The sequence below is a fragment of the Aptenodytes patagonicus genome, chromosome 2 (assembly GCF_965638725.1).
Source record: "Aptenodytes patagonicus chromosome 2, bAptPat1.pri.cur, whole genome shotgun sequence".
Classification (NCBI taxonomy): domain Eukaryota; kingdom Metazoa; phylum Chordata; class Aves; order Sphenisciformes; family Spheniscidae; genus Aptenodytes; species Aptenodytes patagonicus.
The window spans coordinates 65570659-65597745 of record NC_134950.1 but is presented as its reverse complement, the minus strand read 5'-3'; the positions used below and the strand labels follow the sequence as shown (position 1 = coordinate 65597745).

At 40.4% G+C, this 27087-nt stretch overlaps 1 protein-coding gene across 4 annotated transcripts; it reads right to left on the bottom strand.

The window, feature by feature from the left end:
* Positions 1-1621: 1621 nt before the first annotated feature.
* On the bottom strand, positions 1622-22289 carry CNDP1 (carnosine dipeptidase 1). 4 transcript variants are annotated; one of them, XM_076330083.1, is made up of 15 exons: positions 22046-22289; positions 19452-19530; positions 18947-19140; positions 16074-16174; positions 14493-14611; positions 13892-14035; positions 12104-12266; positions 10872-10960; positions 8729-8929; positions 7206-7290; positions 6472-6632; positions 4890-5054; positions 4566-4707; positions 4012-4159; positions 1622-3147 (listed from the first exon to the last, which is right to left on the bottom strand). In XM_076330083.1, exons 5-15 carry the CDS (start codon positions 14568-14570, stop codon positions 3042-3044), a joined length of 1482 nt encoding a protein of 493 aa, XP_076186198.1. In that variant the 5' UTR covers positions 14571-14611; positions 16074-16174; positions 18947-19140; positions 19452-19530; positions 22046-22289; the 3' UTR covers positions 1622-3041. The 4 variants fall into 4 exon arrangements, with proteins under 4 accessions (XP_076186198.1, XP_076186201.1, XP_076186200.1 ...); XM_076330086.1 differs by having other exon boundaries at positions 18947-19091; XM_076330085.1 differs by having other exon boundaries at positions 19452-19527.
* Positions 22290-27087: the final 4798 nt, after the last annotated feature.

Here is a 27087-nt window from a genome sequence, read left to right as displayed (position 1 = left end):
TAAAGTTTAACCAGTCCAGTTTATACTGAAAAGTCACCTCTTTTTGGTGTCCCTTTTCTGTGACTTCATGTAAAATGTGCTAACAAACATATTGTAGCATTTGTAGTTTTGCACATAAATTGGCCAAAACCAAAAGCCATTATTCAACACGTAATAAGAAAAACCTGAATCAGTTTCAACAAGAATTTTTTTTTTTATAACAATGTCAGGATTAGATCCCGTGAGTGTATGTATATCTACATACATGCTTATGCATATATACACACACAAAGTGTACATATGATTTCTGTAGTTAGTTGGTCAGGATTTGAGAATATCTAATATGCTCTGACATGGGATATGGCATATCTAGAATAAGGCTAACAAATAGAAGCAAACTTGAATCCTATTTCTAACACTATTATTTTAGAGTTATCTTTAACTTACTGTGGCAACAAATAGCTGTTAATGCAACCAAGAAGTAATATTGCTAGCAACGGTGTATAACAGTACAGTCCTTAGAAAAATGCATACCAATTTTTTTTTTTCAAAAGGCTGATGAGATGCTGCACACAAGAAAAAAAGAAAGAAGACAGGATGACTGGTGGATGCCCTGTCTTGATCTAAGAGAGAAAGAGTAGCTCTGGATACCCCTGTAGGCGGGAGTGGCTTCCCCAGTCCTTTCTCTCATGGCCAGGAGAATCTGAAATTGATGTTTTCTGCTATTTCTCTCTTCTGGGATTGAAGGAGGCATGCGGATGGTCTGCGTAATTCATTGGTTTCACACACATGGTTTTAACGTGACAGTAAGTGGCTATTTCGGAGCAGAACCTTATTTCAGTGCACTGCTCTGATAGTGCCTGTGCTTATAAAATGATGCCGTCTTTGTTGACTGTATTTTATTTGGTGTTCCAAAGAGCAACAGAAAAAACTACATAAGCATACGCCCACCTTCAGTTGTAGAGCCCATAGACAGCATGGATTGTACTGTTTTCCAAAGCAGTTACAGTCCTAGAAATACAGCCTCCATACCTCTTGCATGAGGAAATACACCACCTCCAACATCTCACCAAGCTTTCTACTCTTCTCTTCTGCCAAAAGTGACATATTTATGAGTAGCTGTTCTTTCAACCATGGTTGAAGTCACTTTCTAAAGCCGCTGCAAAACAGGAGATTACAAATAATGGTTTATGTCAATTGTACGTCCTTAAATACTTTAGCAAAATTCAATCATTTACCTTTATGGAGTGATAGCTTTTAAGCATGGACCAATCTGCCCCAAGTCCTGTGCAGGCACCGGAGTTCTCTCCCCTGCAGCGTTCCTTACCGTGCTCATTCCTAAATGGTTTAAACAGGTGAAGGGAGCTGAGAGACTGCAGAGGACCTGTTCTGCAAGTTGATGATGTGCAAACTGTAGTCTTCTGATCTTGGAAGCTCAGTCCTTGTCTTGTCTTGGAGTCCTCTCTCTTGACATGGGCACCAAAAGTTACGCTGCAGTTACACAGTCTGCAGAGCCAACACAAGTAAGAGGGACTGAGCTGGGTCCTGCTTTTCCCCTTGAACGCTGTCAGCAGCCAGCATCCTTACTCAGTCCTCACCAGCTGAACTGTGAGCCTCACAGCCCCAGGGAAGTCTAAGAATGGGTGTTTATTGAGAACCTGATTTGAAACCTAAGCATCCTGGATTATTACTGTTCCCAGACCTCTTAAAAGGCCAGCTACCTTTATGTCCAGCTGCCAGGAATTTCAGGGGAGCTACTAAAAATCAGAAGCTTATTTATTTACGTTTTTAAATTCAGCCAAGGCTTTTATCCTGATAACTTTCCACATCAGCTGTTCATACATGTTATCTGTGGTACAACATTCCCTTCTATAGACTCCACATCCACACCTTATGCCCTTAATCACCTTTATTCTTGCAGGTTTTTGCAGGAGAGGGAGCAGGAGAGAAAGGAAAGATACCAACTACTTTCTGTAATTTAATTAATGTCATTTGTTTTAACAGTAGGGATAATGCTACTAAGTTTTTGTTTAAGTCTGGTTCAGTCACTTTGGTTGCGTGTGAAATAACTACATGTTATAAGAAAAATCACATTTTGAAATAAAAAAAACCAGATGAGAATTATGTAATTTGTGCTAGGTGTTTTGCCTAAACAGCAAACAGAACTCTCAACTACTGCTTTGATTTCAAAATACTTCATTTGCCTTTGATTTAATTATCAATGTAAACTGATGCTTTAAAAGTAATTAGGAACAACTAGTTGCTAATTGGGTGGAAAAAAGCCCTTCTGATGACAGACTTTAGCCAGAACAGATGTTTACAAAAACTTTTTTCTGTTGTACAAAAAGAAAGTCACATTAAGGAAACATATTATGTAGTGATTCTTAAAACTGTGCTCACAGCACAATAAAAGGAGATTTGGATTAAATGGGGCGAAAAAGGCAGAATCCAGACCTGGAAATGTTTGTTTACTACTGCAGTTTTATTATCCTCAGTGATTATTCCCAGAAGTAAATGTTTATAGGCAAGTCTCTGCATCAAATTCAGCAAGCTAATTGTATTGCATTTCCTATTTACAGCCTTCTGTGAAGGACAGGGAAGAGATTAACATGATAGTGGACCTTTCTTCAAAGAATTAAATAGTGAGGTTTTGTATATAGTGGGGAGGAAACGACAGTGTTGCAAATTGCTCATATTCAGAAACTGAAATATGAGCTAGATGGCATGAACATGGGCTCACTACGAAAGAGAAACAAAGTCATTTTAATAAAATATATGCCAAAATTCCCATTTCTCTGAATTTTAAAACTAAAATGTAACATCCTCCACTCAGCAAGAATGAATTATCCCTAACCCTATTTTATAGCATTAGGGATAAGATCACTTGATTGACCAGATCATAAATGCATGCTATTTAGTAGTATGCCAAGCAATAGCACGGCATTTTTTTCTTTCCACCCATTCAGACCCACTGAACATGTGATTTATATGTTTTTCCAGATCAGGAAGTTAGAAAGCTTAAGACTGAAAAAGTGCTTTGCTGATTTTCTTGTGATGGTCTATCAGTTGTTAGTCTCCGTGTTGGAAGTTTCGTGTAAGTGCTGATGTAGCTTTGATATCTCCAGGAAAAAGGCTGCGAACACTTTGGTTCCTTCAATGTAGTTGTGTCTATGAAGAAGGAAAGAAAGAGAATGAAGCCCTGTTAGGCTGTTTTGCTCTTCAAATTAGTGGCATAGTCTGGTGAAGTTTTCAGAGTCTTCAGAGGAATTTGCAAGATTGGTCACCTGAAAAAAGGACCGAGTGCACAGAAATTCTGGAGATCCTGCAATTGACATTCCTCTGAAGGATTCACTGAGGGAACTTTTTCCACTGTTATGTCCCCTAATTACTATCGTCTGTAGCCACAAGGGTTGAGGCTATACTGAGGGACAACAAAAAATAATTTGAGAATTATTGTAGGATTCTCCAGTTCCTCGAGGTTGGCATGACTTGACTCAGAAGCTGCACAAATGTTCAGGCAACACACTGAACGGTGTCTTACCATGGCTCCTCAAAGAATGAACACAAGTGGCAAGTTTAAGCTGATTCTGATATAATTACGCTAGTTTTGGTCCCTGTAATATAAATACACTTTTATATCCATTTATACTGAAAACCATTAAAACCCTTACTTAACCGTTAGCCTGAGTATGTCCGACTGGAATACTTTGAAATTGATGCTGTGACAGAAAGGTGCCCATCTACATCATCATCTTTCAGACCAGAGACAAATTTAATTGGCAATGAAATGAAAATTGCCAGTGCGATGTATGTAAAGACTGAGTAAACGCTTCATGAAAAGTATATAGGAGTATGCATTAGACTGGGAATTTTGCTTTCTGCTTGGCACAGCAACAAGTTTGCCAGAGACAGTAGTTTGGGACTGTCCAGTGGAGAGCAAAGCTTCCCGTCTGGCAGTGCTTACGCGTGGGTACCCGGGGACTTCGATTCTCCCCCGTTCTCTTATAGCGCAAATGGACAAATAAAAGAAACCTGCTTATTTTCTCCTTCTGGGAGTGCTCCCCATCGTCGGCTGCTCCAATCGGAAACATCATCACACTTTTCTGTGTTATAGTCTGAAACATTCTGGCAACAGGAATTGTTGAACCATCCCGAATAAAATCTGGATCTTCTCCAAAAACTGAAATACATGGAAAGAATGAATTCATTAAGTGAAATAAAGGTGCTGTCCTCAGCTACCAAATATCGGCTATGTGCTCAAACACAAAGAGCTTCTGAGTAGGAATTGTTTTGAGTGCGTAGCCAATTGATGTCATGAATCAGTTGCACTCTACAAACCTCTGGCTTTGTATCAGTACACGAAAGAACTAAATGAGGTCTTCTGGCTACTCCTATTAAATACACCCCAATTCAGCAAGAGGTGGAGGCCTCAATGGCTGAGTTGTTCTATCAAAATCAATAAGATGCATACGTCAATGAGATGTATGTGACTGTGGCACCGAATCAGGAAATCCCTTTTGCTCTGTGAATGAGCACAATTCCCCTGCACCTTGCAGACACAAGGACTGAAAAAAGAAGGAACGTACCTGTTTTTATTGCCCTTCTTGCTGCTTCATATAGTGGATCATTAACATCAGCGAGCCAGGGCTTCGCACCCAAAGGCACAGACACTTTCAGTCTGTTTGGACTGTTCCTCTTGGAAAAGACACCCTCCAAGTGCTCCACCACCTGTGGGGAGAACAGGCTGCAGTCGGAAGCGTTCAGCTTCTTGCAACTCAAGCTTACGCCCACATTCCCACTTCTGCTCTCAGAAACAGATAAATACTAGAAACATTCAGTTTACTACTTCGGGTGTAAATTTGTGAAGTTAGTTTACACAGTAGAGGCCAAAGAAAAGGTTTGCCTCTTACCTGTTGTTTCACAACCGACAGGTCCATGTGGGGGACCTGACGGATTGAGAATTTGCCGATGACTTTCGCTGGAATGACAGTTTTAATTCCCGGTTCATGAAAAGCTCCTTCAATCCCATGAATAGATAGAGAAGGGTAACGCCACAGGTGTAGAAGTATTTCTTCCTTCAAAAAAACAACATTGAAAATATAAGGGATGACACTGGAGCCACTCACAATTGATATAAATTGATGTGAAGAAACAACCTTTTTCCATCCTAAAATTTGAGACCTCTGTATTTTAAAGATGTTTGATCTGTAATTTAAACCCACGCTCATATCTTTTCATTTTAAAAAATACTATGTCTTTCAGTCAACATTTGTTTACCTTTAGAAATATTTGGATGAGAACAGCTTTTCATGCACAGCAAAAGTGGAGCATTATTTCAAAATATCTTGGAAGTAAATTTTTCTAGTGCAAAGAAAAACCAGAACAACTTTGAATCTGAACATCTGTTGATCTCAGAACTTCTCGCAGGAGAAACCTGTGACCACTTTAGCCAGACCCCTCCCAGATGACACCAGGGAAGAAATTCCACTAGTGAGTGTTAAATAATACAAGAGGTAAGATTATAATGTTCAGTAACAGAGTTGATCTGTTTTCCTGGAGAAGATAAGAAGGGTAAAAAAAAAAAAAAAAAAAGAAAATGCTTATTCTAAGGAAGAAAGGAGACATATATAAATTATAAATTGGTCTTCATGCAGAACCCCAAAGTGCGACTCTTTTCCTTCTACTCCAGTTTTATGAGGCTAGAGCTTTATGTACACATAAAATTTGCACCACTTCATCCTCATATAGGTAAAGCATCAAAACTTATTTTGTGTAGTTACGTTATACTTCTGTATCACTGATTATTACAGTCTAGCTTAGGCTAATTCAGAGGCTTTTTCATGGAAATAAAAGCATCCATATTACAGCTTATACCAGTATAATTACGTTAGCGATAAAAAAAAGAATCACTTCTTTCCTTTCTCCCAGCTGCCACTCTTGTGCAGAGAGACTTTTCTGAGCCAGCCCTTACCTGCTGTTTTTTATTTAGGATATAATTTTTAAATGCTGGCAAAGAGAGGCTCATAGCTTTGGATGCTTTTTTGGCGTGCTCAGCAGACATCAAAATCTGAATTAAACACATAAAACCCACCCCAAAACACATCTGCCTAAAGCTGCCTCCCCATTTTTTCAGAGCTGAATACAACTTCTTTTCTACTATGTAACCCATATGCAGGGGTTTTAATGCTTATTTTCTTTGGCTGGTTAGGTGAGGGGGAGAGGATCTGCAGTGCAAGAGAAGGGAAGCGACACTGTTAGTTTTGCGTTATTCCTTTTCATTGATTATTCATATTTCGGATCACTTTCCCCAGATGCGGTAGCTTGCATTTTCAGCAGATTAATTTTATTTACCTTTTAATGCTCTGTGCTCCTTTATTTTATTTTGAGTTTGCCATTGCCTGAAAATATCTTTCAGTTTGACCTTATACATAAGTGCTACGAATAGGTGATTTAAATTCTTTCTGCTGACCATTTATACAGATTTTATGTTACCTTGGTGCCATAGAGGAATTTTTTCACGCCACTGTTATTTTTGTGTTCCTCTAGATCAAATTCAATCGATTCATACAATTTCCTCTCCTCCTCCGTCAGGGCAGCGACGCTGTCATAGATTCCAGGGATCTGAATATGACCTGTGGGATCCACAAGGCTGTCTACAATGTAAGATAGAGATATCAGTACAAGCTGGACCTATTTCTTCCACTTGGCAATCACAGCACCTTTTCTCTTCTACCTAACTCTTTACCAAATGAGTAAGCCTAACAACTAACTACTAGCAACTGTTTGCATCCATCAAGTTGTGGCATCTACACTGATGTGTTTTCATATTTATTAAGAAAACCATTGAGCTGCTGTTTGTGTGCGGTGGGTGGTGGGTCAGCCCAGCTGCTGACAGAAAACATCATCCTACTGAGATACAAATCAGCATTAAAAAGTCAGGTTTCGCTCCGTGTGTATGTATTCAAGTTGCCAGCAATCCTTAAATGTTCTTGATTGACACATGACTGACATCAGCTTAATGGGCATGTCTGAGGTCCTGGCCTTACCGGGGACATTACCCTCCTTAGCTGCTGCCACCATAGCTATGCTGAGGTTTGGAAACCTGGGAATCTTGCTTCAATTAGACTTGCCTTACTCAGGTCAATTAAACATGGCACTGATCTTAGTCAGGCTGATTGCTAGCCATTGTTCCCCAGTTACTCCTGAGCAATGACGCGTGTTATTACCAAGCAGAGCTATCAAGTCCGTCAGCGGCTCATGAATGATGCCTCCAAAAGTTCCAGAGTGAAGGTCCTTGCCGCCACATTCAACCTGTACCAAAACCACTGGTTACATATAAACACTCCCTACCTTATTCTTCTGTGAGTCTTTGTTTTCCACGGCAACTGGTGGCTTCAGTTTTTTAAACAAGGCCACAAATGAATAGAAAATGATTATGTGTTTCTATTTGTAAAATGGAAAACATCATGTCAGGAACAATCTGCTTCTGGTAAAGAGAAGATAGGGCTCTCTTGTTAACCGCTAGAGAGAGAAATTCAGCTGTCTATAGTGCTTACAGGCATTTGAAAGCAAGGGTCCCTCTCCATTCCCTCCTTTGCTTCAGTAAGATTAAATACACCGTAAGTGAAACACTTGCATATTACTGTTTCTAACATCACAGAATAAATTCTTCAAGTTCTCTATCTTTTTTATTTAATGCAAAATCTTCATAACGAGGGCAAGAAAGAACCTTACTTGTTTTGTGTTAAGAAAATATATGTCCAACCTTAATTTCAGATTGCAACAAATAAGAATTTAGATGTTTCTCGAATCATACAGCTTTAGAATAGAGAGAGACATTTGGTTTATTAAATGGGTTCTTTTTCCAGACACGTTTTCATACGCAGGTTTATCATAAACTATTTGCCTGCAACAAACTTGTTTATTCTTCTCAAAACCTCATTACAGCCCACTGTCTGGTAGCAGGCAGAGATCATTTTTGATGTTTTAATAGCATCATTTTTCGTAACCAAGACTTAGAAGAATTGAGTCTTCTCCTCTGCTGAGGCTCTTTTGGTTAAGAAAAAATTTAATTCTACTTCAGGCATAAAGGTTAATGCAGATTTTTCTTTAGGTCTCTAGTTCTTTAATCTTCTCTCTGAATTCCTTTTATGCTTCATCAGGAAGTTTCCAGATGAGAAATTTCTGCTCTTCATTTCACAGTAGCTCATGTTGGCTGCTAAATATACTACAGTGCACTATTATTTGCTTCTGCTAATGGTTACAAAAATTTTGTGTGGCTTTTAAACCCAGGGATCCAATTAAATTGAGTCCCTTTAGGCAGATATATTGCACTAAGCAGCATCTGCTGCAAAAAGGGCAGAGCTGCGGAAGAAATGGTTTTGGAGTGGATGAGAGAATCGGGGGGTGTAGGGACGATGCTGCAAGAGAACAGAGTTGATGTGCTGAGTGGGTGATGAGAAAAGAGTGGAAGAGCAGCAAGAGAGTAATGGGATAGGAAAGGGATCAAGGAGAGAGTGTAAGTGGAGAAATGATGACTGAAGAAAAGTTAATGAAAGTAAATAAGGCTAATTGAACTGAAATGAAGGGGGAAATCTGCACAAGCAAAAAAGGATATGGAAGAAAGGTCTGCGTTTGTAAACATTAAGCTTGCTTTCAGTCTTTCTCTGCATGCAGATATAGGTGTGGTTACAGGTACATCACTGCTCTCTGGTCAGGGGCCCAGTTCAGATGAACCTGTGTCCTTTACCTCCACAAAGAAGCAGACATTTCCCCGACTCCCATATGTAAGGGCAGGCTTCTTGTTGCTGAGCCAGAGGTTGTCCGAAATCACAATATAATCAACATCAGAGAAAAAGCACTGTTTTTCTTCTTCAAGTAATTTTTCTAGCCCCACGGACCCTGCTTCTTCCATGCCTTCAATTACAAACTTGAAGTTTACTGGCATAGCCTAAATGAACGTTAGAGAAGTCTGGGTAAGGAACAAGCATTTTCAAAAATAAAAAGTCTTAAAAAAATCAAAAGCAGACTGGCTTGCAGTACATGTTGTGTTAGGAAAAGAAGGAAATAGGATATATAGCTTGTTTCAATAGAAAGGGCATTGATAAATATACACGTATAGTTTTCCAGAAAAACTTGTTGTTCTTCATGTACTTTTCATTTTTGAAGGAGAATATAACTGATATCTTCTTTTCTTGTGTTTCCAGAAAACTTGCTGGACTGTCTCATAAAATGGGATTTCTCTCAGTACTATTAAATATTCTAGTTGCTTTGGAAAGCCTGTGTAATAACAGTTGCATTTTCACGGAAAATTTCCTGCCTCATACTTCCGCCGTTAGTGCCCATGCGGGAACCACTGGCAGAAGTCCACTGCTGCGGTTTTCCCAACACGTTATCTGTCGCCAGAGTTAGTCACACGGCAGTAAAAATGCTGCTGGTGATTCTACTATAATTGTCCTTTTAACACTCATGAATCCATTTGCCTGCTAGTTCATAAGGATGTATTTCCAAGGGTAATTAAGAGAACTTTTATTACGGAATAGTGCAAGTTAGAAATGCTGACACGTCCCATAGGAGAAATAAATTTGAGCTTAGTTTCCCATTCCAATTCATTTTCTCATGACAGCCTTTAAGATGTTTTATCTTTTGATTCAGTGCTTAGATTAAATGCAGGAACAAACGTGTAGAATTAAATGAACTTGTGTTATGGTTGGGTTCACCAATGGTTCATCGAACGACCACAAAACATTTAGAAACAAACTGTTCATGAATATCGTTTGATGGTCTGTGCTGTTTTCTAGGGGACGGCTTCAGACGGCAAAGATTTATTTTTGCTTGCTTGTTAAAATGCCAAAATAGCTACTAGTGATTTGAAAAACTGGAAAAGTGCAGAAAGACAGCCCCATAACCATATCCACTTACAACAGCTAATCTGTAGGCAAATAACATGTGGGTTTGCTAGCACTTAAGAGACACTGAGGTCAATTTGGTACTATTGATGCAAGAAAAACATCAGCTTTCCAGAAGGTTGCAAAAGGACTTTAAAAGTCAAGACTTAGGCTTAGTTTGTGCCATAATGTCGTAACAGAGGCACAAAACTGTTCCTCAACAATCTAACAAAATGTGTCAATGCAATTCACCTTAAAGGATGCTCGCTAACCAAATTGTAAGCTTAGACTATACGTTGGTTTAGCTTTGCATTAGGGACACAACTAGCCCAAAATTATTAAATGTGCAGACTGATTTAAAGATAACTGTGTTGGTCATTGTAATAATTTAGTCAAAAGTTTAATTCTTAGAGATATGTCATGCTATAAATGAGTATATTTGTATGTGGTTAATGCACCCATTCAAAGCTTTTTTTTTTGATAAATCGAATACATCGTTGAAAGAACAGCCCATTTTGTATGAGCATTTTTTGATACTTGTTCTCTTCATAAATACACATAAATTGAAGGTAACTTGTAGGTAGACAAAACCAAAGATTGGCAGAATGTAACAGCAGAGACGAGTCTTTACGACCAATCTGTGATGTATGTTATTTTACCATTTTAAAAGCTCTCAAGAGAATAGGGTATCATCAAAGCTGTTTAATGTATGTAATATATATTGAATGCTTCTCCTAGTGTGTTTTCCTCTGCAGGGCAGTGACAGCAATACCATATTTACATTGCATACAGACTGTTCAAAATAGAAATGCTGAAGGACAGATTCTTACTGGAGTGGGACCAGTGCCCTGGATATAGCATTAGAAATAAGCTAATATTTCAAAACGCATGTAGTCTGTTGGGACAGAGACGTATCATCTTACTCACAGGAAGCTAAATGCATCCCTCCAGAGAGATGATATTATAAAACAACAACAACAACAACAACTCCTAATTGATACCTACTAATTTCAAAGCTCTAAATGTTTCCACTGCATTTATCCAAGCTAAGACAGGTCCTTTATTATCTGTTGCTCCACGCCCATAGAGATTTCCTTAAAAAGAAAAGAGGAAAGTTTTTAAGCAATCTTTGAAACTTCTCTCGTCAATTCAATGTAATCAGCAAATTCCTGTTGCCACAGAAGCTGTAGTGGTGTGTCAACTGAAGTGTCAAAAGAATCAAGAGTTCATTGACTTGTTTTAAAAATAAGGTGATGGGTGTTTCCCAGTGGACTGGTACACTTTTTTCCCCCCCTTTTATATACATCATATTGTGGTTTCTGCTACATGCCAATTTCTGAGCTTCACTTTTGTTCTCAGGAGCTGTTTGTTCACACCAGACATACCTGGAGAGTTTGCACAATATACAGCTTCTGTGCACATCAGCCAGCCCAGGTAACAAGCAGCAAAAAACCCACAGATAAATACCACAGTAGAAGCATGAAGCTACAAGCCTAGGTACATAATTTTTTTAAGTGTTCAACTGTACAGTTATATACAGGGACAGGTTTCAGTTTCAGATAAATCTGTTTCATATACAGATAAATCTGTGGATTGCCACTACCACATTTCTCTGTGGAAGTCCCCACTGGGGGCAGAAGAGTTACCCCAGTAAGGGTGTTTGGAACTGGTCCCAACAGATGGGAAAGGGTGATTTAATGGCTATAGGACAGGTCTGGGAATCAGGATTTCTGGGCTCTTGGTCCTACTCCCTGCTGACCCTCCATCCTTAATTTTGACCCTTCAAGTGAAGAGTTTTTCATGCTCAGCTGGCTGTAGTGGAAGGATGAATACCTTAAGGGGGTCTCTCATTCTTCCACCACCAATGCTCCTTAGCTCCAGCGTGGCAGGTGGAGGTACCAAAGGATTATGAAGCAAGAACGGGAAGTGTGAGGGAGGATAATGGCTGATCCAACAACCCAACAAGAATTTGAAAGCAGAAATGGATTCTCTATTGAATACTCTATAAAGAGGCATTAACCTCATGTGGCTCTTCCACACCAAATATTAAGCAATCACTGATGGGTCTCACTACTCACAGCATGGTCATCAAGACTCAAAACCACTGGATTTGTCCCACAGTTTTCCATGGGAGAAGTCCTCATGCTGTGGTTAAACATACAGGGAGCCTCCTTCTACTCAGAATCTGAGAGTCGTGTATTGAAATAACAATACAAAAATTATGACCAGATACACACCATTGATTTCGGTCAGTGTGTAAGGGTCAGTTTTCCAGCCATCTTCCTTTTTGGCAGGCTGCACATCTACGTGACCATAGAAACATACAGTGGGGTTTTGTGGATCCTTCCCCAGTTCCCCAAGAATCACAGGAGGCAGTGGGAGGTCCTGGCCATCAGGCAACTGCAGAGAAATGTTAAAAAAAAAGCAACAAAGGAAAACCAAACCTTTGAAAACTTGCAAATGCTATATTAAAAAAACCCTGGAATTCTCAGTATTGAAAATACTTCTACATACTCAGTTGGCTCTGATTTGTTCAGGTCCACAAATCTGGCTTTGAAGCTACCCAGAGAAATTAAGGTTTTTCTCCCCACCTGTTTAGGTTCTGCAGGGGCTTTATGGAGCTCTTCTAACATTTTACTGTCATAAATGCCCTCGTTGCTAAACTCTTACTTCCCAGCACTGGAGAAGACAAAGCTGACTGTGTGCTGGAGTGACAAAAGCCTATGTTGTGACACTGAAATAGTCAAAAGCCACACAAACTAATTTGAGGTTTGATTTTGCCACGGACAGATTGCAGGAGGCCTGTAACTTCGAATACAGAAACAAAATAAAGTTTTGCTGGCAGGAGGCAGCAGCAGCTATTTCAGACTGTTTTCAAAACAGGTTAAGGCTCTAAAGTAATACTGTAACTTACCGCTGTGCAGAACAGATCTCCACATTGGCCAAGAGAGGCTGGGTGTCTCACAGGAGAGAGAAATAAGAAGTGAAGGAATGTGCGCACTCCCTTGCATTCACCAATAATATCAGTCTGTATCAGTCTGTTGCAACACAAAAGCGTAGCTGCTTGCCCAGCAATCGAAGGAAAAACGCATTTCGTGAAACAATATTTTGGCCCTAGGCAGAGAAAAGTATCTCTGGTCTCTGCTCCAACAACAGCTAATCCATTCCCTGCTGTTATCGACACAGACTGCTGCTATATATTTTGGCAATCATAACTGCATGCCGAGTGCATGCTAAGGTTTTAGTTTTAAAGGCATTCCTTACAACTATTAAATGACGTAACTTGAAATATTAAAGTATTGCTGTGCTGCAAGGTCCTTGTGTTAAGACTCTCAAAATCCTCCCCAGAAGCCTCAGAGGAAGGAAAAAGGAATCACTACTAGTGAACTTTTGAATTCCTATATAGGATAGAAATCTAACAGTCCAGGGCAGGAAAGAACCCCCAGCTACAGTACGGTAAGTAAACTAAAGACAAAGATTTCTCAGAGATTAACTCTTGCCTGTTGCTTTTCAACAGTCATTAAGAAAACGGCTTGGAGCATTTGTCAGAAACTCCCAAAACCAAAGATGATGTTCAAGATAGCTAGCCCTTTCTGTCTGGCAAGACTTTCCTTCTAAAAGCTACCTCCCTCATATAGAGACTTCGGTGACGAACTGATGCATTAACTATCGTGCTTCATTACTCAGAAGAATGTAAAAATGAGCCCTGGTAAAAAAACTCAAGCCTTTTACTTTTGCAAACTGCTTCCATCCAGTTAAAAGCATCAAACTGTCCCTGCTATGCAGAGAACATCTGTTTGCATTTGGATTGTCTGTGTGGTCTCCCAAGTCTGTTCTCAGACAGTCTGAGGAGGGACTGATTTCAGCAGGTATCATGTAGCTACGGGACTATTGATAAGTTGTTATCTAGCTACCAAAAATATCAGTAAGTCATAGCATACATACGCATATACATAGCACCGAATGTAATAGGTAAACCACATGTGCAAATATGATGTTTTTAAATGCAAGAATCAGACAAGCACCTGATGTGACCCCAGGTTTACTAAATTAACAGTGGCTCCCAGTGCTGCAAGTCTGTCTGCTGCCAATGCCATCATTCGTATTACTTCTTTCCTCAGATCTGGTTGAACAGAATCGCTTTCCACAGCCACCCATTCCTTAAGATCCTGCAGAGGAAGGAAAGAAGTGCGGTTAAATCACCCAGGATGCTGCAACGTTTGGCCTTTGAACACGAGAAGTGTCACACTGGAAGATGGTTTCATTTCCATCCCGTCACAGCGATGTCATGGATGCTACATTCTTTTTCTTAACGGGTAAAGATTTGCCAGTTCTCCCATGTGGGTGCATTTTGGCTCAGTGGAGCCTCTCTCTGCACACACTTGAAGGATGCCCACAGCCACCTGGTCTATGGAGATGCGTGTAAATACCTCTTCCACCCCGAGTGTCCCCAGCACAGGCTCTCCCCTTGCAGCCTTGCTTTGTGAAGCACATGTGGCACACCTGACGCCAGACCTGGAACCCTGCTCGCTACCTTATTGGCAAACACTCATCTGGCACACAGAGCACAAGGCTCTGGGACACCAGTTCTGCGCTCCAGTCATTTCACTGCAATATAGTTCCTACCTCGATGAAATCACTTTGATGTACATCAATGTACTGGAAGATCTCCATCTCCAACACCGAAGAGGATGATGAGGACATTCCTGCTTTAAAGAGTAGTGCAAGGCTGAAATGGATGCTATCTGAAAGTTAAGGATAAAATTCAAGATGTTAGAGACATCCTGCAATTCTTTTCAGGGCTAGAAAGCATAGACAACTGCAAAGTGCTGAGCCTATTTAAGTCTTATTTAAGTCCTTCAAGCCAGGAGAAAGTATACCTGAATTATTTTATCACATAAAACCTGCAGTCGACTCATAGTCAAGTTTCTGGAGGAAAGTGAAAAAATGACCAAAGAGTAAACAGCTTTACAATTTCTGCTTTATAAGTAAACTAAGGGAAGCGTTTTCTAAAGGAACATTCATTGCATAATTTTTCAATGCACAAACATCAAATTGTATGTTCTGGGAAGACAACCCCAGGGGAAGACTTGCAAACACCAACACACACCAATGGCCCAGGGGACTCATCTTTCTTTTTCTTCATTTCCGGAAGGAGGGAAAAGAATGGATTCATTCCATATGAATACGCATGTTGCGTATTTTACATGAATAAGGGACAACAATCCTGACACCGGAGAGTACTGGACAACAAATAACTTTTGGTTGAATAAGAACAGTGTCAATACTGAAACACTTGATAAGTGCAGAAGTCATTTAGTACTTGCAAACCTCTCTGTCATCTTGTTTTTGACAAGATGAGTAAGATTTAAAAACCATAAGATTTTAAAAAGTGTTTTTCTTCCTTCCTGCAGTTCTCCCTTCCTGTTTCCTTGAAGTTCCTGCTGTAGTTTCTTGAATCGGTGTTAGTAAAGCAATACTTGGATGGCTAAATACTTGGCTGGGCTAAATTCAGAATAGCTGCTGTATCGGGCTGTGCAACGGGATGGACTCCAAGGTCAAAAACCAACACTTTGATTCTAAAAATATTCTGTACTGGTAACAAAACATGCAGTTGCAGGTCCATCCATAATTCCTTAACTTTGATGCATTGCTAAGGTGATATGCTATGGTAATATTAATAATTTCAATTATGTTTCTCTGACAGAGAAGAAAGATTGAAAACCCAAGTGTGATGAACAAGACGAGGGAAACATTGTTCATTTTCGGCTGAGATCCTGGCTGTATGAAGGATGGGCCTCATTTTCCAACCTTCCCTTGCAAGCAAGGTTGCATCCACATTGCCTGTGACACAGGTCACTCTCTGAAGTAAAGCTTTGAGAAGGCCTGTGACACTAGAGGTAATCCCCAGCGTCCAGTTCCTGACGTCTGTTGACACAGGAAACACTGGTAGCGAAAGAGACCAAATGCCAATTTTGCAGGACAGTGAAGCCGCAAAGCACTGCTATGGAGACGACTTGTTAACTGAGATAAGAAAATCCAAATTTGGGTGGGATTTTTAGGATGGAGAAATTAAATGTAGGCATATTATTTAAATGTAGGAATAGTATTTAAATGCTAATACTTGCTGAGAAAAAAAAACCTTAAGTGATGATCAAAGTACCATTTTCAGTCACATTGTTTTCTCCATAAAAAGGTAAAACCTACCTCCAAGAGGTGGATCTAATCAGCCATCCCCGTCAAATATTGCCATCACCAGTCACAGCAGCAGCAATTTGGCCCAAACCAAAAGGGGTTATTACAGGAATCTTTGAAGCAAGCATGAAAAAAAATTCAGGACATTTCAGAAGAGACAAAGCAGCTTCTGGGATTTAGCAACAAAGATGTGGTAGAGAATGAGGTTTTGGGGTTTGGTAGCTTAGGTTATAGTCATCTTTGAATAGAGCTTCTGCAGGTGAGGCTTAACAACAGGAGTTTTGCAACAAGCACCCCAAACTTAAAATCCCCAGTCTGGCTATTTCTTTTTGGACTGTGGAAGTGGCTGCAAATATTTGGCAACTGAAGCCCATTTTAGAGAGGGCGATAGCACGTAGGAGTGCAATCACAGACATGGTCAGGAGGACTTCCTGGGCTGCACAGAGCAGACAAGACCGGGAGTCCCAGGCTGGGGTGGTGGTAACTGTTCCCTGATGAACAGTTTCCTGACAAAGACAAGATGCTGGCGCTTGCTGAGGTGGTGCCTGGGTAGATACAGGAGGGCATTTGAGCTGAGACACTGCAGGTCATGTCCGAAAGGAGCCCAAGACACAGGGAGATGATCAGTATAAGGTAAAAGATAAGCACGGAGGCCATTTATGTTGTTTGCTTCTCTTTCTGTTGCTGTGTGCTTTGGGGAGACCAGGCAATGGCTCTGCTTGCGTGATGTTGCTCAGTCTCGCTTTAGCCAGCAGCAGGTCCCAGGAGAGCAAAGTTTACCTTCATGCTGGTCCTTATTACAGACATAGTGTCTTCCACTTCCGAGCTGGGTCTCACAGAGGGGAGCTGGTTCCCACATGGGCTGAGGAGAGGATGGGACCCCCGATGGGTACATTTGTGAGGGGCTCCAAAAAAAGTGAAAGGCACTGGACCCCCAGAAGAGAGTGATAGGAACAGGCATTGTACAGTGTGGTCGTTCATCCGAAAGTGGGATAAATCCTAGTCTTGCCATGGGAATTGCCAACAGAGAGGTCGAGAGATCCCAGCATGTGAGGATTTTAATCAGATGTTCATCTAGAGAGACTTTAAGGCTGTTACCTTCATTTACCACAAAGCCTGCTAGATGCCTCAGTTTCACACGTATTTCACTCATTCTTTCTACTTTGCCATTTCAAAACCTCGATTTGGAAAATATTTGCAACAGAGGCCACTGAACATGCCCTCATTTAACCTTTCCACAGAAAACCAGACAGGCTTCTCCGGGTTCAGTTACTTACAAAAAAATACCTTTTGGGTATGCCACACTTGAACGAGGGAGATGATAACACAGGTCAGAACATGGCTGCTAGAGTAACCAAGCTCACACAATGGATAAGTATTAGTGTCTCCATCATATATGATTTTCCCTCTTTCTGTTCAAATATTCAATTTTGCTGAATTCTATACATTTTCACTCTAAAAAGAATGAGTATATATGTAGTTGGCACCTTACGGTGACTTGAAGAAACACGTATCTTTTAACATTACATGAAGGTCAGAATCACAAAAGGGCTGCTTATACAGAGGACGTGTGCTGTGGTAATGATATCTTCCTCTTTTTATCTGCATTACATGCAAATTACCTGGAAAGATGCAGACAAGAGGCATATGTCTTCAAGTCATGTTTCATTAGCTTTTAACTGTTTAAGAAAATAAAAGGAGAAAACTAAAATGCTCTGGGGAAAAAAACCCAAACACTCAAACAAGCAAAACATCCTAGGAATATTTGAAATAAATCTGTGGTATTTTCAAAACAGAGACAGAGTTCAATAAAAGCTTATAGAATATCACAAAAATAGCTGCTTTCATAAACAAAAATAAGCAAGAGTGGCAAAGTTGGGAAAACGAACGTGAGGAGATACTTACACAGTCATCCAGAGTAGCAGAGTGCACCAAATACTAATAATTCAGACAAGAAATAAGGTAGCAACTATGTTGTGCTGTACTTGAGGGAGGGAGGACAGTAGCAGATGGAACTTCATGTTAATGCACTACTAATACACAGCTGCTAGAAAGCATTTGGATCACAACTGGGAAAGCTTGTGTGAAAAAATGGAGTCGGTTTAATAAAACAGTAGAAGGATTTCAGGCAAGGCTAAAATAGCTCAGTGTTATGAGGAGGGGAAAAATTATTTGAAAGAACGATAAAGCCTGGGGGGGAAAATATCAAACGAAGACTTCAGTGTTCAATTTCAAGTGTATTTTATTTTATCTCATTTTAAAGAGCAGTTGCTGCTCTACAGAAAAATGTAGTATGACTATTTTTCGAAATAATGCATGACAGTCACGCAGTTTCTCTTCCTTCGTTCCTTAGTAGTAAGAACATTGTGTCTCACTTCCTCCCATCTCGTTAAGTACTGTTAAAAGAAAACTTAGTGTTCTTAGGGGGTGATTTAACAAGAAATCCAAGTTGATTCTTTAACTAGCATGACTCTTTGATAAAATATCAACTAAACTTACAAACATTTGAGAAGCAGCTCCTGAAGGTGCTTCGCTGCCCTCCTCGCTGTTGCTGAAGCACATGCCTCGCGCGCTTTCCTCCCTGCGATGCAGCATTTAAGGTGTGTGCGTGCGGGGGGGGGGGGGGGGGCAATGAAAATGAACATTTTGCAACCAACCCAGAGAAAAACAAAGTCAGAATTTGCCTAGTTTGCAAATAATGTAAAGAACGTTTGACATGAAAGGAGATAAAGATGTGTATGGCAGCAGGAGCTAATTTACCAAACCAACCGTGGGCTCCATTGAAAGGAAAATTCCCTCTAAGCAATCACCATCAAGGAAGATAACCGAGATAACGGGGTTATTGTTTAACTTCCTTTAACAACATTCACTGATAAGTGGCCTACCTTTGGTGGAAGCAGGCAATCAAACCTCAGTCGCCTCTCCAGCTGACTAGGTGAGGCCCTTGGAGGAAGAGGATGACTCTTCACGTGGCAGTTCTCCAGCAAAGCTGCGACCACACGCAGTCACTGCTGTTGTAATGACCAGGAGCTGCAGAGATCCAGACGTGTGCAGGGGGACGAACGCCCGCTCACAAAGCCTGACGGCATTTGAAGATGGTTAAAGAAATGGCATTAAATCCAATAAACTGTCTAACAGCAACGAAAACGTTTGGTGGAAAGCGTAGGTAAAATCTGGCACTTGCTGGCAGGTGACACTGCAATGCCCAGTGCTGTTTCCAGCAGTCAGCTCTTAAGAAGTGTTGCAATCTGAGCCGCCTTAAGGGCGTTTCGGAGAATGGCAATGACTGGCCCTGCCCTTCTTGCTCAAGCCTTCGAGAGAAAAATGAGACCCTGTTTATCAGTTCTGCTTTGCTATATTACCGATGGTATTGGAAAAGAAGGTCCTTACCTCTTTGTGCTCTTGTTTTGCAGCTGCCCTTATGGCTAGTGATGGGAGTTTGAACTGGAAAGATCTCCTCTTCCACCTGCTAAACAGGGACATTTTATCTCAGTTCACTGATACGTTCTGCAGTTATGAAGGGTTACATTTAAGTTAAAGATTAACTTTTGGTTTAGATGCTTAAGTCTGCTTCTCTAGTAATCCAAGCAGGGTATCCAAATCACTACCACAAACGATGAGAAATTTTCCCATCTCCTTTTCCTCCTCCTTTTCTCCCTGGAAGTCCCAGATCCTAGCAGGAATCCCAGCATCAGAAAGCACTTGAGCATTGTTAATAAGTGTTGCTGCTTTACAATGGTATTTTAGAGGACTTAGAGGAAAGGTACAGCTTTTGTTTGTTGCTTGTTGATTTGAAAACTGGAAAAGAAGAGAATACATTTCTGTTAAGGAGAAGAATTTCTCCCAGGAAGTAGTATTTCACGCTGTGCCCACTGAGGAGAAGTAAATCACTGTTTACCTAAGAAAATTTTCTGAGCTTGACTGCTCATTGGTTTGCAATCAGATGAACACTGGTATAAAAAGATCCTTCGTGGAAAGACAACTACGTTGTCTTTTGCTCTTTACATAGCAAATGGGTTAATAGGAAAGAACTGCGGGAGGTACAGCTAAGTACCGAACTACGTCTGCTGGTATGTGAGGCTGAGCTACTAATCTGGTTCATAACACCCTTAAAACACAGCGAGCACCAAAAGGAAAACTACAATATACGTGAAGAATATTTACTATATTCTGACTTGCTGGGATGGCATTTGATGTTGTACTCACTCGGATGCGGATAGCCTCATCATCATCTTGCTGCCAGTTCTTCCATATCAGAGGGCCTCTGAATTTATAGCAAATGTCTAATTTTAGGTGCTTGTGTTTGCGTACAAGTTTCTATCCTTATGGTCCTCTGCCCATTTTGAAAGGACTACTATTCACATGATCAGATTCAGTAACAACCATCAGTCTTCAAAGGGAGGTCAAGGTCCTGCCTCAGAGCCTTACAAACACCTTTTCTTCTTTTAAGTTCTTCTTCTTTCGATTAATAATAAACTGTTTTGCAAACGACATGCAAAAGTTGGGGGGGAAACTAAATGTTTATTTGCATTTATTTAAAATAATTCTATTTTTACATGAATCCTGCCTTCCTTTATCCTAACTTTAAATGTTTCACACTGGAGTTACTCCTGAATTACAATAGTAGGAGTGAGATTAGAAATAGGTCTACTAAATTTATTCATTCAACTATTTGCTTATTTATCATTTTATACTACTGAGAAACCATATTATTGTGGAAAAAAAAAGAGTGATTATTACTTTGTAGCTGCTTATTTCATTGCTAATCGCTCCTTATTTTATAACCTATAACTTGGAACAAGGTTTAGAGTCCACAGTGTAAGAGATTTTTTTTTTTTATGGTCATTATTCCATTTATGGAGTATCATAAATATTGCCAACGTTGTTTAGAAGCCTTTTAAAATGCAGTCAGCTTTATCTCCTTAATAAAAATACTCTTTGATGGTAGCTTATTAACTACAAGAAAGGCTAACTTATGAAAAGATTAAAGAACCAAGTTGAATAGTTTGGCTGAGTGCTGGCATGGACAACTCCTCTTTGGAACACAGTAAGCGTTTAAGCAGGAGGAAATAGATCAATTATAGGAAAATAAGAGCAGAACTAAAACAGTGGGATAAAGAAAAAAGCGTCTTTGTTTCTTTTGTCCTTTGAAAATGTAAGCTATCCAGGGCAGAGATGGTCTCCTACTTTGTGTTTCTATTGCTACGTCAGGGCAGCAGCCTCAGTTCATTACAAAGAAATGATACAAATAAAAGTAACTTAACTTCATTGACACTTCAGCAGAACTAGCATGCCTTAATTGTTACCTTAATTAAAAAATCATCTTAAGTATTTACAATATTAAGTTAGAGCGAGCAAATATGCAAGAAATATGGTATTGGAAGCAATATTTCATAGACAGAGAAATGATATGATGGTTTTCAACACTGTCACTCTAAGCAATTACATCTAGTTCGAGCCCACTAATTTTCATTTCTTCAAGGTGTATTTCAGGAAAAGGGGAATGACACTGTAATACCGTAATCAGTGATACCTGGTTATTATTGCAGCTTACTGTCATTTCTCAATATACAGCCTTCATATAACTTTAAATTATCATTGTCTCTAGAAGTATAAATGCGGAACGGAGAGGCCCCTTCGCACAATTCCCAAAATATCCCTTCCCTGCAAGGATTTCTACTTCTACTCACTGTGCAGCAGCAGCAAGCCCTTCCACCTCCTCACTCCTTCCCACTTCACACTGCAGCTTGAAGAGTATTTCCCAGCCATCATCTTTTCAGATAATCATAACTGATCCCAAAACCTGGGACCACAAGTTAAGCAATATTGCCCGCTGCAAAAACTTGTCAGACAGTGGAGTGAGATTGCACTGGTAGAGAGGTAAAGGCCCCCAAGACCCTGAATTAATAGTTGTTACCTGAACGTTGATAATCGCACCTGGGTATGTCAGTGGAAGGAGATTAATTTAGAAAAGACACCCTTACCGAGGCAAGAGGTCGCACAGTGCTTCAGAGGTTTGGTGGCCACAGACTGTCCTCTGTATGCAGCAGCGATGCTCAGCAGCTTCCAGGAGCAGGGCCACAAAGATTCGAGATACTCCATGAAAGGAAGACCGGTAACAGGAAGCCTTCTCACTGCCTGGTGGCTAATCCAGCAAGCTCTTTGTACACAGATCTCCAAGCGTGCAGGCTGTAAGTGACACACCCTGGAGAGGAACGAACAAGTTCTTCTTGTCCAGTGCCTTTTCCACTACGCTGCACTGAATGCTGAGGTAGGAGACTGTCCTATTTTTCCAAGAGGAGGACTGTGAATTCATTTTGTTTAATGATTAAGCAACAGTATTTTCAGTTATTAATCACACTGAAGCGATGGCAAGAGGTTATTCCCATCTTGATATCCTTCAGACAGCTTTGCTCAGCCAAATAACAGCAGCATTCCCTTAGGGGTGATTAATGCTCTTCGTGCAGGTGAGATTTTTATCCAGCTAACTCACAGTCATTCCCAGACAGACATCGGAGACTGGCTTTATGAGTTCACGGGGTGAAGCTGATGCTAACCATGCAGTACTTATGTTTATACAACTCTCCACGCTGCCTCCTCCCAACTTTCTGTGTGGTCCAGGAATTGGCAGCGTCAGGGCACGAGTCACTGAGGTGGTGGTATGCACGGTGTCCCTCAAGGCACGCCTCTGCAGTACTGCAAAGTTAGCTCAGTTTGACACTTTGCTGACTTCTGCGTCTCGGCTGGGTGTCCCAGGAGCAGCAGCCTCCGAAGAAAGGCTTATGAGAATTTTTCTATTGCAGCTCTCCTGTCGTTGAAGTGTATTTGGGAAAAGGCCAAAGCAAGCAGAGAGGTTGTTCTCTTGACAAGTGTAAGTTGCTCTTAAATAGCTTAAAAATAAAGGAACCCACTGTTTATACATGCATGAATATATATACATATGTATAAACTATATACACACACACACAGAGTACTGTTACATCTCATGGCAACAGACGTTACATTGCAAGGTCTTTGTGATTGTGACCTCCTTAAGGAGGAGTGTGAGGTATTTCACAGCGTGTCTTTTCTATCAAAGTGCCACTGACTATATCAAGGGTAAAGCACATGCTTCGAGAGCCCAGAGCAGATGCTCGTTAAGCTGAGGCTCTGCACCATTCACGTGCTATGCAAGTCACGCCATCAACGGGCCGTTTTGTGAAAGATGTGATAGCATCTCAACAAAAACAGAGAGGCGGATAATTACAAGACCGGTGCCTTTGGTTAGAAAACTAATTCATATCTGGACATCTTATTAAACGCCTGCACGTAGGCTCTGAGCCTGCTAACAGCTGAAGTGGATCTGTGACTAGTGGATCAGGCTCTTTGGCTGAGGTGCTATAAACTTAATTACAACTTCCGCGGAAAATAGTTCCCGACTAATTCCAGGAGGGTTTAGACTTAAAATACTTTCCCTGCAGGCAAGTATTTTTTCTCTCTTCGTTACAGTCTTTTCAAGCAAAGAAGTTTCTCATATGTCAAAGGCCTTTCAACAAAAGTGTAGCGTGTGCCTTGACATGGCTTAAAAGGCAATGATGGCTTTGCACTTTTTCTACTCTAGGAACCCAAACATTTAGAGCTAATATTTTTAAATCTCAACTTCTAAGCAAATGACAGTTCTGAAAATCACCGTTTTGGATATGTCATTAATCCCACACTTCAAGTGCCTAAATCCTTATATAAATTATGAAATTTTGGTTGAAATATTTGAGATAATTCATGAAGATGCATGAAGTTTGCATCCCCTCGCTCACTGCACTTCAGAGGGAATTAAGTTTTAGGGTGAACTAAAAAAAGGGAAACAGAGGAAATCCCACGACAATAATAATATTTAAAAATGCATTTAAGCCATTAGCTGTAGAAAGATCAAATGCACAAACAGCTCTGCGAAGAACGGTTCCACCCTGTGCTCCTCTCCTCTTGCCTGGAAGCCAGTCTTTAAGGGGGACACAGCTCGACCAGGAAGAAAAGTACCTTCTCCCCATTTGCAATAAACTATACACCCTTTCCTGCAAGCTGGGAAATGGGAAGGCTGGGGAGGAAATCGCATCTCGGATACACATTGCCTGGACGCATTGCTTGAGTCACAAGATTCTTGCGCTCCAGATGAGCCACACTATCACTGGCTTTGCTTTTCATCTGTTTTTAAAGAGGGTTTCCTGCTCAGGCCCCTGAATACAAAGTTATAGTCACCTACCTTTGAGAGAAGGTCCTGCCACACTGAGCTGAATGTTAGGACAGCCCACAGTTTACTCCCTTAGCTTGCAGGGCTGCCTGATAGCGTGGATCCATGTCCAACGCATTGCTATAGGTACTGCCCTCCACTGCAGGGCTCCAGGCTCCCCTTCAACGCTCAACCCAAACTGATCATCATCCAAATCCCTCCCTAATAGTGGAATGCTACTGGGCAGCCTCACCGAACAGCTCCAGGTTTTCAAAATCTGACTCTTAACCACAAACCACACCAGTCTGACACACAGGTAGCTTTTGTTTTGCATTTATTTGCATGACCACGTTGTATTCTTTTGTTGTTTCCCACATGCTGAGACAGACATAGTCGATGGTACAGCTGGATATCCTTTGTCTCAATCCATGACATCCAATTACATAGAAACTTCCCATAATGAAACATTGAAAATTTAGAGGTAGCATTTTTCTTCACTTCTGCTCTATCTATGTGGTAAAACCACAATACCTGTGTCTTTTGCTATGCCTCTTTATCAGAATACAAACAAACTTTTTGTTTAGGAGGTTTTTTGTATTTCTTATGTCAAAGGTCAATGGCTTAGATTACAGAAAAGCACGTAGGAACCAAAAAACATTCCGATGTCCCCTTACCTTCCCAGGGTGCCTTCCCTCATTAAGACTACAGAGATTAGGATAGTTTGTTTGTTTTCATGTTGATACCTACAGGGAAACTGGCTGGGCGAGTAGGTTCCCGCAACAAAAACCTACCTGAGGAGCACACACAACAACTTATGCAGGTAATTTAGCACAGGAAAATGTGGACTGAAGATAATGGCATAATGAAATGGAGCCAGTTTTCCTGTCACATTTAGAGAAGTACAAATATGTTTATGTCAGCCTTAGTTTCTCCACTTGCAGTAAGTCTGCTTTCATCTACCTGATCATTCGCTATTGGGGTAAAGGAAAAGTTATTACTAAAAGTATTGCTAGAGGCAGCACATACCTCCCTCCATTTCCAAAGCAGCAATTACATGAAGAACTCATATAGAAGAATCTAACTCTGGAACATTATGGACTTATGGAGTCCAAACTGCCCATTTATTACCTTGTGAGTGATTTCAGCTGAATATCAGCTGAACGTGTCAGAGATGTCAGATCCTTCACCGGTGTGCAGCCTTCCCAGCCACGTGTAAACACACCTTTTAACTACCTAGACTTGCTCTTTCTTAGCTAGGAAGTGAGGAGATGCTCTGTGGAGAGATTAGAAAGATAATGCAACTCACACAGCTGAGACTTTAGGTGAATCCTGCAAGCAAAGGAAAAAAAAAAAGTGTGTTTTTTTCTCATAAATAGTGAGTTTCAAAGAGCCACATTTCAAACAAAAAAAAAAAGTGTCAGGCTGAAGTAGCGTGACTGATTCCTTTTGAATTATCTCAGCATGGTGTCACCTTATCTGAAGATTTCATTCCTCCCTGTGACTAGTAATTGGGCCTTAAACTGGCTAACAGATTTAGTGGGATCAAGCTCTCAAATTCAGAGCGCTGTGAAAACAGAGTTTTTGATCTTTAAACTGAAAGCTAAATGGATGTTATCCAGGTGACATGTGCCACTTTAAGTACTGAAATAAGGGGTTTAGAGAGTGGGCTTTTTAGCAAAGGAACACACCAAATGCCAATAGTAAGATGTAAGTCACTCTCTGCTCCTGCCAACCTCGAAAACTCTCTGAATATTGATAAACCTGTGAAAAATTAGTGACAGACCAAGCTTATAAATTTATGCATCATTTGCCAATATACCCCTCTTACCTGAAGTAACCAATTCTCCCTAATTGCAGACTACAAGAAAGGTTATTACACCATCTTGCCGTTTGTTAGTTTTGAGTTGTAAAATAACTTAGTAGGGTTTAAAGAACTCGGGGTGACACATTAATTTCTATCAATACAGGTAAAATAGTATTTGGAACAGATTAATTACAGTCTGTATTTTTGCATTATAATCTTATGCAAAGTGTGTGAAATTAAGATTTACTGTATTGCTCTTTTATAAAGCAAACGAGTTCCTGAACATTGCACAGTTTGAAATCACCATATCCTTTACTTTTGATTTAGATCCAAACTTAAAGCAGGCTCTCAGATTCATAGGCTGCTTTGCCATTTTCTCACCCCAAATTCTTACATTCAATAATTTAAGACGACCAATAAACAGCGTGCTGGAATGTTAATTATATTTGATGGACGCAGACTCTAGTCATTCAAATTCAAAAGCGAACAGGTGCATATGTCTAAGTCTATGAACAGATTACTACGTGTTTCTGGATATATTAGCTTCGCTTCTGTATTGATGTCTTTGAATGTAAGTGGATGAAGAGACTGTTCTACTGCAGACTGTGTGCTATTGAAAAAAAAAAAACAATTTCCCATTCCAACCCCCTTCTTGTTAATTGTAGTGCTAAGTCTAATGATTTTCAGAATCTTTATTCTACATCCTTAAGGACTTCTGGTCTGTTATTAGTTGGGATTGTGTCATTAAAACTTTCTTCCATATAAATCAAATTATTGGAAGGAGCTGAAGAGCATTTATTACTGAGGCGCTCTCAGCTCCCTCTAATGAGGTCAGAGAAGCTGAACTTGTTTTACATTTGGAACAGATAACGCTAATCAGCTGTTACTGAGCATGGCTTCAAGGTGACTGCTGTGTCCCAGTAAATGTGTCATATTCGCATGTAGATAGATGTAGAACTACAACACATTAAGAAAATGGAATGTATCATCTTAAATATTAATATTTCATGTTGATGACT